Consider the following 16,841-nt stretch of genomic DNA (forward strand, 5'->3'; position numbering starts at 1 on the left):
AAATTTAAGAATTGTTGACATAAGAAATAATGTACTGCAAAGTTCATAACTTTTCAGTAGTACATTACATTATTTTTGTTTCACTTAAGCAAAAAATTTGTTGTATGATCCCAACTGAATAATTTCTCTCTCTATGAAGTGACATACAGAAAAAATTTGAGTTTATTTGTTACTTCTCTAATTCAGACTCATATATTTCATTTTTTGATAAAGAATGAAAATTAACTATACAATTAGGTAACATTTCGGTACCTTGTCAGAACTCTTGTCAGAACCATACTTGGCTGTTGTTAACAGCCTCCTCTTGTTGAATGGCTGTCTTTAGTCATTCAGCAAGAATGTATAGTACATAATTTAGTAGACTTAGCCATTTAATGAAAATTAACTTTTTTTAGGTACAAGACGTATGGCAAAGAAAAATGCTATTGTTAGGTCTCTGCCCTCTGTAGAAACCCTAGGCTGTACTTCTGTTATCTGTTCAGATAAAACTGGAACACTAACAACTAATCAGATGTCAGTAAGCAGGGTAAGTTTCTATTAGATTTCGAGTGGTTGCAGTTTTATTAGTGCATAAAATTTTTCACAGTATTTTTTCCTTTGTCTTAATAACTTTTTCTAGAGTTTTTCATCCAATTCTGAGTTGAATAGAATAATATGGTGAGTTAAATGGTGACATGGTCTGAGATGAATGGCATAAGTGATTTCCCCCCAGAAAATCTGAATTTTTATCCCATAAAACGGACAAGCTGACAATTTGAATTCAGCAGTATTTTTTCATGGATTTTTACCAAACAAGGCAAATTGGCATTATAAATTCAAGTACAGACATAATAGCATGATTGAGAATGCCTTCGGTCTTCTTTGTATTAACACAAAATAATCCAACTTGATTCAGAAGGTTCATTGTGTTTTTTTTTTTTTTGTGAATTTCAGTTTGTTGAAGTGTTCACAAAAAAAACTGAACACTTTACAGTTTGCAGTTTGCTCACTGGTAACAAAACTGTAAATTTAGATTTAGTTATAAATCTAATGAGGTTTTTTAGTAAAGAATCATTTATATCTTTATTTTAATGTCTTAGAAGTGTACAAGGAAGTGTGCAAGGATATAATGAAAGTCTGAATGATATCTCTGTTATGTGATCTTTAAATGGCATTAAGTGGGATCTGAACTCAATAATGAGATGAATAAGGTGCTTACCTTCTGTATTAGTAATGGAAATTTTATTTTTGCATGGAAAATCATATGCTTCAGTCGGGGAGTTCTCCATTGAAATTATAGCTAAGAGGTATCAGCTCTCTTATCTGTGGATGACATAGCTGATATGAAAATGTGTCTATTTGTGAATAGGGATGGGAAGAAGGGAAGTGCCTAGTGCCCTCTTTCTAGCGTTGATCCTGTTTGAGCATTTTGGTGTGGAAATTTGAATACCATTCAGTATGTAACAGTATTATTACCTAGGAGAGAAGGAATGGCCTGTGGTTCTTGAAGTGATGTGCTTTATGTGAAAAGAATACCCAGCAGTAGTTGTAGCTATGTCTGGGAATGTTTTGAATATACCAGCACTCCTCTACTTATGTACAAATGACTTACGTACACCTCGCAGATACATTAAAAAGTAAGAGATTACCTCACTCTTTTTCGTGGAATGCTTCCAGTGAATTCTCTCCCATATGTGACGAATAAAATAAGATGAAAAATGGTGGGAAAAAAAACGAATTAATAAATTCCCTCATTTGCAGAGATACGACCAAACCCGATGTGCGACGGAATCGAAAGCCGAGAGCCCCAACCCAACCCGGAAACACATCAATCCACTGCAGCAAGACCATGAGTATGAGAAAACATTGTGTCATAATAAATAGTTAAAACTGCTTCCGATAATAAATAATTAAAATCACTATTAAAATTACAATTAAAAAGATTAAAATTAAATGGATTAAAAGTTACGATTTGGATGAATACTCAAATTAAACGAAACAGCTGTTTCCCTTCCTTTCTTGTTGATCGCCATGTTCACAGAATGGGAATACCACGAAGTGTTTGTGTGTGTGTGTATTTGACTCTGAAATATAGAGTGGTGCATGTGCAAAAAAGACCAGAAATCCGAAATTAGATAAGGCCGTCGCACATTGATAGAATTTTCGTGTAGTTTCATTTCAAGCGTTTCAGCAATCAATAATTTTATGTAATTGTGTTGTATATTTAAAATTACTGCTTCATCAATGCATGACCATCATTAACCGCATGAAAGGCCAACTCCTATGTGTTTGCACGCGATGTGCGGACAGAAGTATAATTTTTGCTTGACACATAACTCTAACGTGCAATGAATGGAACCCTCGTACGATGAATCACACTGACTACATGAAATCTTGTACAGAAGATCATTAACCTGTTCCGAGCAAGAAGGAAGAATTGTGTGATTTTTTAATATATTATGGAGCTTCTGCATGGGCCTGGCTATAATTTTGAATTCAGTATTTCTAAAGAGTTTATTAAGCTACCTGTACCATTGTTCAACGTATGGTATGGAAATATAGTGTGTTTTATTGGTATTATTAATGGGTATCATATTTGCTGTTTTCTTTTTAGCCTGTAATCTGATTTGATTTATAACAGAGTGAGGATAGCCTCTATTTAAAAACCTATCGGTTAGCATAACAATTTCTAAGTGTAAGGTGGGTTCAGATGTGGAATATTTGTAAGCATTGAAAAACTGGTTAAATATAATAGATCTCTTATACGTGAATGGATGATAACTTCGGTAATGCAGGTACATCCCCGAATTGGTAGGTTTTCGGTAAATGCTAACTTGGATTTTTTGCATGTCACGTGTGAGCGTGAAATTTAAGAAATTTAGGGCTTTTGTTTCTATCTGTTCCTCCTTCAGTGTATAATGTAGTCTCGTGTGAATATTATTGAATACCCGTAGTATTTCCTGAGTAGTGTTGTGATCTGTTATAACAAGTATATCATCATATATCTCCCATAGTAAGTAATGCATAGTAAGAAACTGTGTTAAATGAATGTCTTCGATATTGATAAGATAGATTTCCACTATAAGACTGCTCAGGTTCAAACCCATCAGTAAACCGAAAACCTGTTTGTATATAGTCTCTTTAAACATGAAATAGTTAGCTTCAAGAAGAAATTTGATTAATTTAAAAATTTCTTTTTTGGGTAATTTAGCATTATTTATGGTGAAAGAATCTCTGTTTAATAGTTCCCAAACTACATAGAGAGCATAGTCCACATTTACATTGGTGTACAAAGAGGTAACATCTAATGAAAATAATTTATCATGAATGCCAAGCGTAATATCTTTAATACTATTAAATAAAGTGTCATAATTTTTTATACCAAATCTAATCAACTGTCTAAATGGTTTACTGATGTTGTATAAGTGAGCAGCTAAGTGTGAAAATGCTGAATTTTTGTATGATACAATAGGGCTTATGGGAAAAACGGGTTTATGAAGTTTAACCTGTCCATAAAATACAGGAATATTGTATGTCCTCGCTTTCAGCTCTTTTAATTGGACCATGGAAATAAAATCCCTCTTGCGATATGCAGTTAGGGTTTGTTGTATTGGTTTACTAAATTTGTGAATAACAGACCTTGAATTGTAAGTGGAACTGTCCGATATAATAGTCCAATTTTCTAAAAAGTCTGTTTTATCCATAATAACTATAGTGTCCCCTTTATCTGCTCTTTGGATAACAATATAACTGGAACAGAAGTTAAACCTAACTGGTCTGTAATTACTTGCGTCACCCTTTGATCCCCGTTTTTTTTTTTTTTTTTTCTTTTGATCCCAGTCCGTGGAGACTTCCCCTGAATCCAAGGATGCTCTCATAATTATGGCTAAGGGTTTGCTTAGTTCCGTTGCCACCTCCTTTAATATAACTGGATACATCCCATCCACCCTAGGAGCCTTTCTTATGTTTAACTTCAACAATTTCTCCTCCACTTTGCTCTCAGTTATTACAAAATCATTAAGCACCCTGTTACAGTTTGATAAACGTCTGGTATTTTCCTCCCTTAACAACTCCTCGTGTGAATTGTAGATGCAAAATATTCATTCAGTTTGTTCGCTATCTGACTAGGATCATCATAGTCGAAACATTGATATCAAATGGACCAATCTGATTCATCCCCTTCCTTTTAGAGTTTATAAAAGTAAAGAAGTCCTTGCTGTTTTTCTTAGCATCCTTTGCCAAAGATTTCTCCTAATCTGCGTTCACTTGCCAAATCTCCTTTGTGACTTTATTACAGACTAGCTTATATCTGCCATAGGCTTCTGTGTCACGTGATAATTTATATGCATCCCATGCATTTTTCTTCTCTGCCACGAGTCTCATTAGTTCATTTTACAACCATTTAGGCCTAAACTTTGAACAAATCGGTATGAAAAGCTTAGTAGCTTCCACGATTAATTCCTTGAATGCTTCCCACTTAGAATTTGCTCTTGGTAACATCATCAGTTGGTCCCACTGTACAGAATTTAAAAACTGTCCGAGACCACTTTTATGGAAGAAAAAAACCCTTCCCATTACCCCTGATGGTAATTATATCTTTAAGTAAATATCCCACATCAGTACACTGTTATCACTGCCACCTAGTAGTTCCTTTATCTGCAAATTCTTAATACATTAATAATAATCACTGCTGATAACCAGATCAAGAGTATTACCCTCTCTGGTTGCCTCTCGAACATGCTACTGCAGAAAACAAGCATCCAATAAATCCACAAAAAAAAAAATCTTGGTGGTGTGCTGCGAATGACCAACCCACAAGTTCCAGTCAATATCTGGGAAGTTAAAATCCCCCATTATAATACATTCTGATTTACTAGCCCACTCTATTTCTCTGTACTATTGTTCATTGTACTCATTAGAGTCATTAGGCCTATAACACACTCCTACTCATATTTTTTGCTTTTCCAGTGCTTATGTTCCACCAAACTGACTCAGCATTGCACTGTCCATCTATGTCAACTGGATGCACTGCCTTAGATTTTATGTTTTTCTTAATTAACAGCATAACCCCTCTTCCCTTCCTATCCTGTCTATCCTTTCTGTACACATTGTACTCCTCAAATTCCAATTCTACACTGATTATATCTGTGTGACACCATATCTCTGATATCCCAACAATATCTGCCTTTGATGATTTGACCAGCACTTCAAATTCATCAAATTTATTTACTATACTTCTAACACTGGTGTACATGCACCTATTTTTAGTTACCCATCCCATGTATTTATTTGTTTCATGGTGACTGCCATCAGTCCCTGAAACTCCCAGCATCCTTTGCTCCAGGCTGCTGCTCATTCTAATAGAAGTAGTGCAAGAATCACCTTCACCTCTGCACCTGTGGATACTTTTAACCTTTTAGTCTGTGAATCCCCCCCCCAAGCTAGCAGTTTTTGGACCCACCTAACGCTGCCTCGATAGCATCAGCAAACACTCTTGCACACCTTCTTTTTTTTTTTTTCTTTTTTCTTTTTTTTTTTTTTTTGGTAGTTGTTGGCGCATCGGCTTCTGTGGCCATAATGCACCGCCCTCCCCCCAAGGTTCTTGCAGTACTTTGATCCAAGCCCGAGGCTGGATTTGAAACCGCGACCTTTGGGTTGCTAGGCAGGCACTTTACCCACCCAGCTAGCCTGGTCGGTGCACCCTTTCTATTTAAGTGTATCCCGTCCCTGTAGAAGAAGTCTCTCCTATTGACAAGCACAGACCAAACTGAAAAAAATTCTACTCCATGAGTCTTGGACAATCCTTCGAGGGCCGAATTGATTGACAAGTCTCTTATCATATACTCCCTCCTATCATGTCTCGTCAGAATTGCAGACACTTTCAAATTTAATCCTAACTTGCATCTTTTTTTCAATATTGACCTGTACTTGTTAAGTAAATCTGCAGATCTCCTACTCTTAATGTCATTGGTGCCAATGTGTACAACAGTATCACCCTTTGTTTAAAAAATGTTATTTGCTGTACAACACATCAACTTTTGCCCCTGGCAGACTTACCCTGGTCCTATTCCATCTGGCAGCTCTGTAGCCAGGTGGGCAGGAGCAGCAGTGCATAGCACATGCTTCTTGATTAGACTGCGGTTCGAGCTTATGACCACCGCATATCCCCAGAGCAATATGGCCTTAGTTGCTAATGCTCCTAAAAACCAAATAACAACAACAACCTATTCCATCTATCCTTTTTACACAATATATTACCTGTCTCCCTGATAATAACAACTCATGTGGAACCAGCGCATTCTCTCTTGGAGATTGCCGCTGTGTTGCCTGACACACAAGAATGAGCTCGAGCACTGAGTTGGGCAGCTGAGAGCTTGATGGGCCTGTCATATTAATTTCTTTAATGGCATCTACCCTATACTCATAACCAGATATCAGTGTGCTCTGCATAAGATTTTAGCCAACAGACATCAACTCCCTCATCTGTGAGAGTACATGATTTCATATGATGTACTCTCACAGATGAGATACAAGCCTTCAGTTGTAGCCCCCACACAGAATGGGTTTGTTAAGGGGAAGTCTTGTATGACTAATTTGATTGGATACTATGATGTAGTCACAAAGGAACTGGATGCAAAGAATAACTTTGATATCATATATTTGGATCTTAGAAAAGCCTTTGATACTGTTGCACATGGAAGACTGCTGCACAAATTGGAGCAGTGTGGCATTGGAGGCAAATTGCTGCTATGGATAAAGGGATGGTTGAGTGGGAGAAGACAGAGAGTTGTAATCAATGGACACTGCTCTTCATGGACTAATGTTATTAGTGAAGTCCCTCAGGGTTCAGTGTTGGGTCCATTGTTGTTTTCTGTATTTATAAATGATATTGATGATGGTATATATCAGGCTTAATGTCCAAGTTTGCAGATGATATGAAGGTTGGCAGGGTTGTTAATGACAGTACACTGCTGCAACAGGATCTAGAAAAGTTGAGCAGATGTGCTGAGAAATGGTAAATGAAGTTTAGCATTGACAAATGTAAAGTACTACATATGGGAAGCAGCAATCCCAGAGTAATATCAACTCTGTGGTACCACACTGACAGTGGTAGAGAATGAAAAGGACCTGGGGGTAATTGTGCAGGCAGATATGAAGTTTTCTGAGCAGGCAGACGGTCTGCAAGAGCAGCTCATGGTGTCTTGTTAATGATATAGAGGAATTTTTCTAACAGGGATAAGGAGATGATTATCCCCTTGTATAAGGCAATGATCAGACCACACCTTGAGTATTGTATACAGGTCTGGAGGCCTCATTTTAAGAAGGATGTAGAGCTGTTGGAACAAGTACAGAGAAGGGCAACAAGATTAGTGAATGGAACAAAAGGTTGCTCTTATGAAGAAAGGCTTAAATTTTGCAAATTACAGTGTCTGGAGACTAGGCACCTGCGAGGTGATCTGATTGAGGTGTGTAAAGCCTTGAATGGTTTGAGCATGCTCAGTGCTGATGGGATTCTTCCTCTTGCTCAGTATAATCACCTGAGAGGACATAAATTCAAATTGAGGAAAGACGGTTGTAGGATAGATATGTAGAAGTTTGCCTTTAGCCAGCAGGTAGAAGTTGATAGCTTAAATAGATTCAAGGCAGAACTTGACAAGCATTTGGAGCGAGTGGATGGATGAAATAAGGGTGTGTTTTTTTTTTTTTTTTGGCTAATGCTATATAAGCTTCTTTCTTGCATCATGTGCCTATGCTAATGATTTCTCTGCATTGTTTTGTTTATATATTATTGTTTTGTTTCTGTCTAGCACCAGCCTTGATAATATTGAATTTAAGATAAGTTTAAAATATGTTTATTAAATTATATTTTGTTATGTTATTGAATTAAATTATATTTTGTTATTATGTTATTGAATTAAATTATTTTATGTTATTTTATTATAATGTTCTTACTGAAATAAGATAGAACTTTTGAGACTTGTGAAATTTCTGTTTATTACATGCTCTTTGCTTGGAAGTCTGAATCCAGTATACCTTACTAACAATAAAAATTCCATTAACAGTATGTAGAGGTTGAGTGCCTTATTCATTGTCATTTTTGAATAATACTTATGATTTTCCATTTTAGATGAAAATCACTGTTGCATGATGGATATAAACTTTTAAATTTGGTACTTCTTAAAACAAAAATCACACATGAGATGAGATTTTTATATTTAAAGAGAACATATATAGATCAACTAAGAACGCAGAACCTTTCTGTATTCTTAGTTGATTGAATTTATTGAAAATTTTTACTAAAAATTTTGAATACAAGCCAGATCCTCCAGAATCTTCTTCAAATGTAGATTATTATAAGGTTCCTGGCAATTTTGAACAGGAATTAATTATATAACAAGTGTACTGACAAGTGACAAAAGAAAGTGGACTTAAACAAATGTGGAAGTTGTTTTTTATATTCTTTTATTCATGTAAAGAAAATCTTCCCCTAGAGAGCATTATGAAATGTGTTAAATGTACATGTAATAGAAAATCTTAACTAGGAGAGATTTATCTTGTCATCATTATAGATTTGTTAATTTATGGTATTTAGGAGATTCAAAAGGATCTGCAAATATGACTTGGTAAAGTGTACACCATGGAAATTAGACACCTTTCTGCAAAAATTGCTAACATGTTGCAAGACATTCTTCTCAGATGGTTCAGTTGAATGCCCACTAGAAACAGCAAAATTTCTTCTCCAGCAACTCTATTTCTGATTTAGCTCTGTCAGGACAGCTGTCCATTTTTGATAGCTCCCTCCTCCTTGAGACAACCATTACACACAGTATCTTATAAATGATTTACCATACCTCTGCATTTAGAGAGAAGGGGTTTATAGTTCCATTGTACACACACACTGGCCAATAAATACAAACCTTTATTTAGTATTGAATCAGGCCACCTTTGTTTCAAATAATGGCATTGATTCTATAAGGTGTTTTAGTGAGTTTTGGGCTAACTGTAAACATTTGTTAAACATTCTTTCTAACAAATATTGTGTAGCTGCAGCAGAGTTGAAGAAAAAGTACTTTGTTGCCAAATATTTCTCTCCAGCATATCCCACTCATTTTCAGTAGAATTGAGATCTGATGAATGTGGAGGTAGATAGTGAAAATCCATGTAATGTTCTCTGAACCATTCTTGCATAATTCCGGCACGATGTACAGTAGTACATTGTGCCATTCATAAAGTGGCCATCACCTTCAGGATAAAAGTGTAACATTGCAGGATGCAGTAGATCTGATACAAAATTCATGTTCTCTCCGAATGACATTTGAACTTCCACCTTTATCAACAGACCCAGTCCGTGCCAACAAAACATTCCCCATACCATGATACTACCGCCAGATGCTTGAGTTGTCTTAGCAAGACAAGCAATGTCCATCGCTTCATGAGGTTCTCACCACACTCTCTGCCTGCCATCATTAAAACAAAGTATGTCATGATTCACATGACCACATGACTTCCTTCCATTGTTCCACTGTCCAAACAACATTCTTGGCACCACTGCAAGTGGATTTTTCTGTTTTTCTTAAATGTAGTTTCTGAATTGGCAGGCAATTCCTAATACTGAATTTATTCAATTCCCTGCACATGTTACAGGTGTTGAACTAGGGCAATTCTGAGCTTGGTTGAATTCAGATGTCATTTGCTGCACACTGGATGTCTATTTTTAGTCCTTAGAGTATGACAGCTTTGCTCTTGAGGTGTCATTTTTTTCCTGCCACATTTACACTTTAAGATTTGGAAGTGATTGCTTTCCAGTGGAACTACTCACTTTCCAGTCATTAAAAACCTTTGAGATGGATGCTTTTGAGTTATTCTGTCTGTGAGTGTCTTAATACATTGAAATCTTTGGAAACTAGGTGGCAGGACCTGCCAGAGTACAAAAAACTACAGGACCTGCCTTCCCGGGGCCAAGTGTGGTAACGGTGGGTCCCAACAGGGCCCCAATGTCTAAATGGTCAGAAGAACAACAGTACACAACACTACATATCTGTCCACTCCCCCACACACTTTTTAAATCTCTGGCCTTCACAGAGTTCTGTGCTACTCAAACAGAATACACAATGCGGAGATTGGGGAAACCCCTGGTGCCATCAGACAACTAACACACTTTGCACTTTGTCTTAATACACAGGTTCAAAATTTTTTTGGCTATGTTTACAAATTAGTGGTGAGACTACATTTAAGAAAAGATATTGAAAGGATCTAATGACAGGGTAATTCATCTGATGAGAGTAGCAGAGTTTCTCTCACTATGAGAAGAAATTACAGGGGCATGGTTAAAAAGCTTTGGAAACAAGGTATCTCAGTGGCCTAAAGATGTAAGGTACTGAGAGAGAGAGAGAGAGAGAGAGAGAGAGAGAGAGAGAGAGAGAGAGAGAGAGAGAGAGAGAGAGAGAGAGAGAGTTTCAGATTGAATGACATGGCACACAAAATCCAGGGAGCATAAATATTAATTACTGAGTTTACGTTTAGTCAGAGAGTTGACCAAATGTAAATTATCCATGTGAGCACTGGAAATACCTCCCTGCCGAGTGGTTGAAGTTCAAAGCCTGGTGAGGTTTAAGGAATAACTGGATCTGATGCCTCCCAGCAGTGGGGAGAATCTGACATGAGAGTATAGGTTGTATAGACAATTTTTTTTTTTTTTTTTTGCTGCTGCAGAAAATCTTACTAAGAAATGGATAGTGCATATTTTATACATTTCGTTGTAATGATTCATTTTACTCAGATAATGTTTTCTTTTTTAGTTCCTCATTGTTAGCAAAGCTTCAGAGGATGAAATTAGTTTCCATGAATTTGAAGCTACAGGCTCTACCTATGAACCAATTGGAGACGTGTAAGTGTTTTGGAATAATTTGATTGCTTTAATTAATGATTTTCTAAGGTTGTCATGAAATTCATAGGTATTATATGTGTTAGGCATTGGGGAATGGTGTGGCTTTTAAGTTGTTTACAGTTTTTGCTTTGGGGGGAGGCTGGCTCTTTAATGCATGTTGATCAAATAATTCATTTTGTCTACAATATATATGATGAATACTGAATTTTAAACTTCTAGAATTTTATGAGTTCTTGGATATATAGTAGGATAGATTCCATAAAATGTTACGTTCTAAAATGAAAATATGGCTCAAAGTAGTTACTTTGTTATTACCTCACTTAATGGATGATAATTTTTGTACAAAGCAATAAATATTTTAGTATTAATATTAATAGTGGCAAGTGATACAAGAAAACAAGCTTATACAGCATCAGGGAAAAAAAAAATTCCATATCCACTTCCACAACAATGGAATAGAAGCTTGTTCCAGCAATCAATCACCCGTTAGCTGGAGGAAAACTTCAGCACATCTGTGCAACCATCCTATCTCAATTTGAATTTATATCCTCATTTGCATAGTCTGAGCAAAAGAAAGTATCCCGTTAGCATTGAATTTGCTTAAGTCATTCAAAGCCTTAAACATCTCAATCAGATCACCTTGCAAATGCCTAGCCTCCAGATGCAATTTGCAGAACTGAAGTCATTCTTAGTAATAGCATTCCCCCTTCCCCTCTCACTAATCTCGTTGCCTTTTTGTTTGTATCCATTCCAATAGCTCTACATCCTTCCAAAATGAGGCCTCCAGACCTCATCCAAAATGCGGCCTGACCATTGCCTTATACAATGGATAATCACCTCCTAATCTCTGGTAGCAAAATTTATTGCTGTCATTGATAAAATCCCATGAGCTGTTCTGGCAGCCTGTCTGCAATGTTCAGAGAACTCATATCAAACTGCATAATTATTTAGGTACTTTTCATATTCCACTACTCCGTGTGTGTGGTACCACATAGTTGATATGTAACTCTGGGATTACTGCTACCCATATGTAGTACCTTGCTTTTGTCAATATTAAATTTTAATTGCCATTTCTCAGCCCATCTGCTTAATTTTTCTAGATCTTGTTGCAGTAGCTTACCCTGATTACTGTCACTAAACCTGCCAACCTTTGTATAATCTGCAAGTTTAGGTATTAAGCCTGATATACTCTCATCAGTATCATTAAGTCTGAGGACGAGAGTTGCCGGTGCGGACGTGCCTTTCTGCCGCTCTTGGAACAGAGAAGTTTTTTCTGATTTATTTTCTGCTTTATTAGTTTAAATTGACATATTAACTTATTTTTTAGAGTAGCTTTATATTCCTATTTACGGTACTTAAGTTTAAAGTAACTTAGATAGAGATTTTGTAGGTATTACTTAGTGTCGGAAAGGGTATCAAATCCACGTGTTTACCGTTCGTAAATAACTGCCATTGTTACGCGAAAATTAATCAGTAAAATCTATTAATCTTGTCGAACTTCATTGGCAATTAAATTGTACTTTTAACTATACATATAACCACTTAGGTTACATAACATAAATAATTAGTAAAAATAAATAATTAATACATAACTTGATACGGAAGTTAAATAAAGGGATTTCGTAGATAACACTCGTTACTTAAACATAAATATTTCGTAGATTTCATAGATAACACTCGTTACTGAAACATAAATATAGCGTTATAACTGTGTTGGGATACAAGTTTAGGATTTAATTTTGTACTGAAATTGAAATTTTATTGAAAGTAAATCGAAATCATGACTCAAACCAGAGCAGCAAAGCAAAAGGCTCAAGCTAATGGGAATGCTGTGGCTCAGGGAAGAACTGAGGGGGGGCAGTTTCCCTCTGAATCACAGCCTTTTAAGATGCACTATTTGCTTGATGTTTGCGGAGCAGTCAGGTATGGGACATGATACTGCCATGGGGGATGTCTTTGTATGTGCGAGATGCAAGAAGTGTAAGGAAATCAGGCGACAACTCAGCGTGTTATGGGCCTATATGAGAGCTTGAAGGATAGGGTGGATGCCCTCGAAGGATTACAAGTGAGGAGCCCATCAAGCTCTCAGCTGCCCACACCAATGCCAGAGCTTGCACTTGGTCATCGCGCAACACAGCTGCAACACCCAAGGCAGAATGTGCTGGTCCCAAAGGAACTAGTAGTTGTTGGTGACTCTATTGTCAGGGAAACAGGAAACATGCTTTGTAAAAAGGATAGGTGGAACAGGACCAGGGTATGTCTGCCAGGGGCAAAGGTTGATGACGTAGAGCGGATATCATCTTTTAAGGGCACAAAAGGTGATATAGTTGTACACGTTAGCACTAATGATATTAAGAGTAGGAGACCGGCGGAATTACTTAACAAGTACAGGTCACTGATGAAAAAAAGCCGTGAATTAGGGTTGAATTTGAAAGTGTCTGCAATTCTGCCCAGACACGATAGGAGGGAGTATATGATGAGAGCCCTGTCGATCAATTCGGCCCTGGAAAGATTGTGCAGGGCTCAAGGGGTAGAATTTTTTTTCAGCCTGGTCTGTACTTGTTAACTGGAGAGACTGCAGGGTGCAAGAAAGGGTGCAAGAATGTTTGCTGATGCTATTGAGGCAGTGTTAGGTGGGTCGGAAAACTGCTAGATTGGGTGGATACAAGGACTAATAGATTAACAGTAGCCACTGGCAGAGGAGAAATTGATTCTTGCACTGCTTCTATTGGAATGAGCAGTAGCCTGGAAAATAAGATGCAGGATATTTCAGAGACTGCTGGGAATCATGGGGATACAAGTTAACACATGGGTTGTGTTAGGGTGGCTAAGAGGAAGAGCAGGTGCATGTATACTTGCGTGTACACCAATGCTAGGAGTTTAGTAAATAAATTTGATGAATTTGAGGTATTGCTCAAAACATCAAAGGCAGATATTGTTGGGATTTCAGAGACGTGGTGTCACACAGATATAAGGAATGCAGAACTGCAATTTGGGGAGTACAGTGTCTACAGAAAGGATAGGAAGGGAGGAGGGGTTTATGCTATTAGTTAAGAAACACATAAAATCCAAGGAAGTGAAGCCAGTCGACATCGCTGGACAGTGCAGTGTCGAGTCAGTTTGGTGTGACATAAGCATTGGGAGATCAAAATTGAGAGTAGGCGTGTGCTATAGGCCTAATGACTCTGATTAGTATAATAAGAAACTGTACAGATATATAGAGTGGGCCAGTAAATCAGAGAGTCTTATAATGGGGGATTTTAATTTCCCAGGTATTGACTGGAATTTGGGGGCTGGTCACTCACACACTAGCAAGGCTTTTGTGGATTTATTGGATGATTGTTTTCTACATCAGCATGTTTGGGAGCCAACTAGAGGGAGTAATACTCTTGATTTGATGATCAGTAGTGATTCTTCATGCATTAAGAATCTACAGATAAAGGAACCACTAGGTGGCAGTAATCGCAGTGTGCTAAAGTGGGATTTACTCAAAGAGGTAACTACCATCAGGATTTACTCAAAGAGGTAACTACCATCAGGGATAAAGGGAAGGGTTTTTGCTTTCATAAAGGCGACTGTGGAGGTTTGAAACAGTATTTAAATTCTGTACGGTGGGACCAACTGATGATGTTAACAACAGCAAATTCAAAATGGGAAGCATTCAAAGAATTTATCTTGGAAGCTACTACACCAACTAAGAAATTTTGTTCAAGGTTTAGGCCTAAATGGATGTCAGATGAACTAATGAGGCATATGGCAGAGAAGAAAAATGCATGGGATACATACAAATTAACACGTGACACAGAAGCCTATGATAGATACAAGTTGATCTGTAACCAAGTTACAAAGGAGGTTAGGCAGGCGAAGGCAGATTACGAGAGATTCTTGGCAAGGGATGCGAAGAAAAACAGCAAAGAGTTCTTTACTTATTTGAACTCTAGAAGGAAGGGGATGAATCAGATTGGTCCACTTGATAACGATGGGTCAACTGTTGATGACCCTGCTCAAGTAGCTAACAAACTAAATGAATATTTTGCATCGACATTCACACATGAGGAGTTATTCAGCAAGGGGAATGCCAGAGGTGTAGTCAACTCTAGCAGTAAGCTAGAGAATCTTGTAATAACTGAGAGTAAAGTGGAGGAGAAATTGTTGAAGATAAACACAAGAAAGGCACCTGGGGTGGATGGGATCTATCCAGTTGAGATGAGATCTATCCAAAGGAGGCAGCAAAAGAAGTAAGCAAACCCTTAGCCATAATTATGAGAGCTTCCTTGGACTCAGGGGAGGTACCCATGAACTGGAGATGGGCAAATGTGACCCCAATTCACAAGGGAGGATCAAAGGCTGACATAAGTAATTATTGACCTGTGAGTTTAACTTCTGATCCTGGAAAATTAATGGAGGCACTGGTTAAAGAAGCACTGCAGGATTATCTAGAAAAGACTTCAGTTATAGCTCGGACACAGCATGGTTTTGTTAAGGGCAGGTCTTGCCTGACCAATTTGATTGGATACTATGATGCAGTCACAAAAGAACTGGATGCAAGGAATAACTTTGATATTATATACTTGGATCTTAGAAAGGATTTTGATACTGTTGCACATGGAAGACTGCTGCACAGATTGGAGCAGTGTGGCATTGGAGACAAATTGCTGCTATGGATAAAGGGGTGGTTGAGGGGGGAGAAGACAGAGTGGTAATCAATGGACACTGCTCATCATGGACTAATGTTATTAGTGGAGTCCCTCAGGGTTCAGTATTGGGTCCTTTATTGTTTTCTGTATTTATAAATGATATTGATGATGGTATATCAAGCTTAATGTCCAAGTTTGCAGACGATACGAAGGTTGGAAGGGTTCTCAAGGACAATACTGACACTGTGCTGCTGCAACAGGATCTGGAAAGGTTAGCCGATGGGCTGAGAGGTGGCAAATGAAGTTTAACATTGACAAATGTAAAGTACTACATGTGGGAAACAGCAACCCCAGAGCAACGTATCAACTCTGTGGTACTACACTGACAGTGGTAGAGAATGAAAGGGACCTGGGGGTGGTTGTGCAGGCAGATATGAAGTTCTCTGAGCAGTGCAGACGGGGGTGGTTGTGCAGGCAGATATGAAGTTCTCTGAGCAGTGCAGACGGGGGTGGTTGTGCAGGCAGATATGAAGTTCTCTGAGCAGTGCAGACGGGCTGCAAGAGTAGCTCATGGTGTATTGTTAATGATATATAGGAATTTTTCAAGCAGGGATAAGGAGGTGATTATTCCCTTGTATAAGGCAATGGTGAGGCCACACCTAGAGTACTGTATACAGGCCTGGAGGCCTCATTTCAAGAAGGATGTAGAGCTGCTGGAACGAGTACAGAGAAGGGCAACAAGATTAGTGAATGGAACAAAGGGGTGCTCTTATGAAGAAAGGCTTAAGTTTTGCAAATTACAGTGTCTGGAGACTAGGTACCAGCGAGGTGATCTGATAGAGGTGTATAAAGCTTTGAATGGTTTGAGCATGCTCAATGCTGATGGGATTCTTCCTCTTGCTCCAAATAATCAGTCGAGAGGGCATAAATTCAAATTGAGGAAAGACAGATGTAGGATAGATGTGCAGAAATTTGCCTTTAGCCAGCGGGTTGTTGGTAGGTGGAACAGACTTCCATCCCTTGTCGTGGAAGTTGATAGCCTAAATAAGTTTAAGGCTCAGCTGGACAGGTATTTCGAACGAACAGAGGGGTGAAGTGGAAGTGGTTATTTTTTATTTAATTATTTTACTTTATTTTTTTTTTTTGGCTGATGCTGCTTAAGCTTGCTTTCTTGCATCAAATGCCTCTACTAATGCTAATGCTAATTAACACGTTGACTGCCAAGGCTTATTTGGGTAAACTGGTCTCCGACGCCAATTTGGGTTAGGCATGTTAAATTATTCAAACCCCAAATAATAATATATATTCATCACCAAAATTCGTAAAAAAAAGCTTAT

General features: G+C 37.8%; 1 protein-coding gene across 2 annotated transcripts in view; it reads left to right on the forward strand.

The window, feature by feature from the left end:
• Positions 1 to 16,841, forward strand: part of LOC150076557 (calcium-transporting ATPase sarcoplasmic/endoplasmic reticulum type-like) — a 346,227-nt gene that overhangs the window by 156,677 nt on the left and 172,709 nt on the right. For both annotated transcript variants that reach the window (XM_090387973.1, XM_090387974.1), the window contains exons 12-13: positions 396 to 526; positions 10,779 to 10,867. In XM_090387973.1, the coding sequence (XP_090244099.1) occupies positions 396 to 526; positions 10,779 to 10,867 (220 nt within the window). The remainder of the gene's footprint in view (positions 1 to 395; positions 527 to 10,778; positions 10,868 to 16,841) is intronic.

This window comes from Mastigoproctus giganteus, chromosome 13 (assembly GCF_048544385.1).
Source record: "Mastigoproctus giganteus isolate SK-2022 chromosome 13, ASM4854438v1, whole genome shotgun sequence".
Lineage (NCBI taxonomy): Eukaryota > Metazoa > Arthropoda > Arachnida > Uropygi > Thelyphonidae > Mastigoproctus > Mastigoproctus giganteus.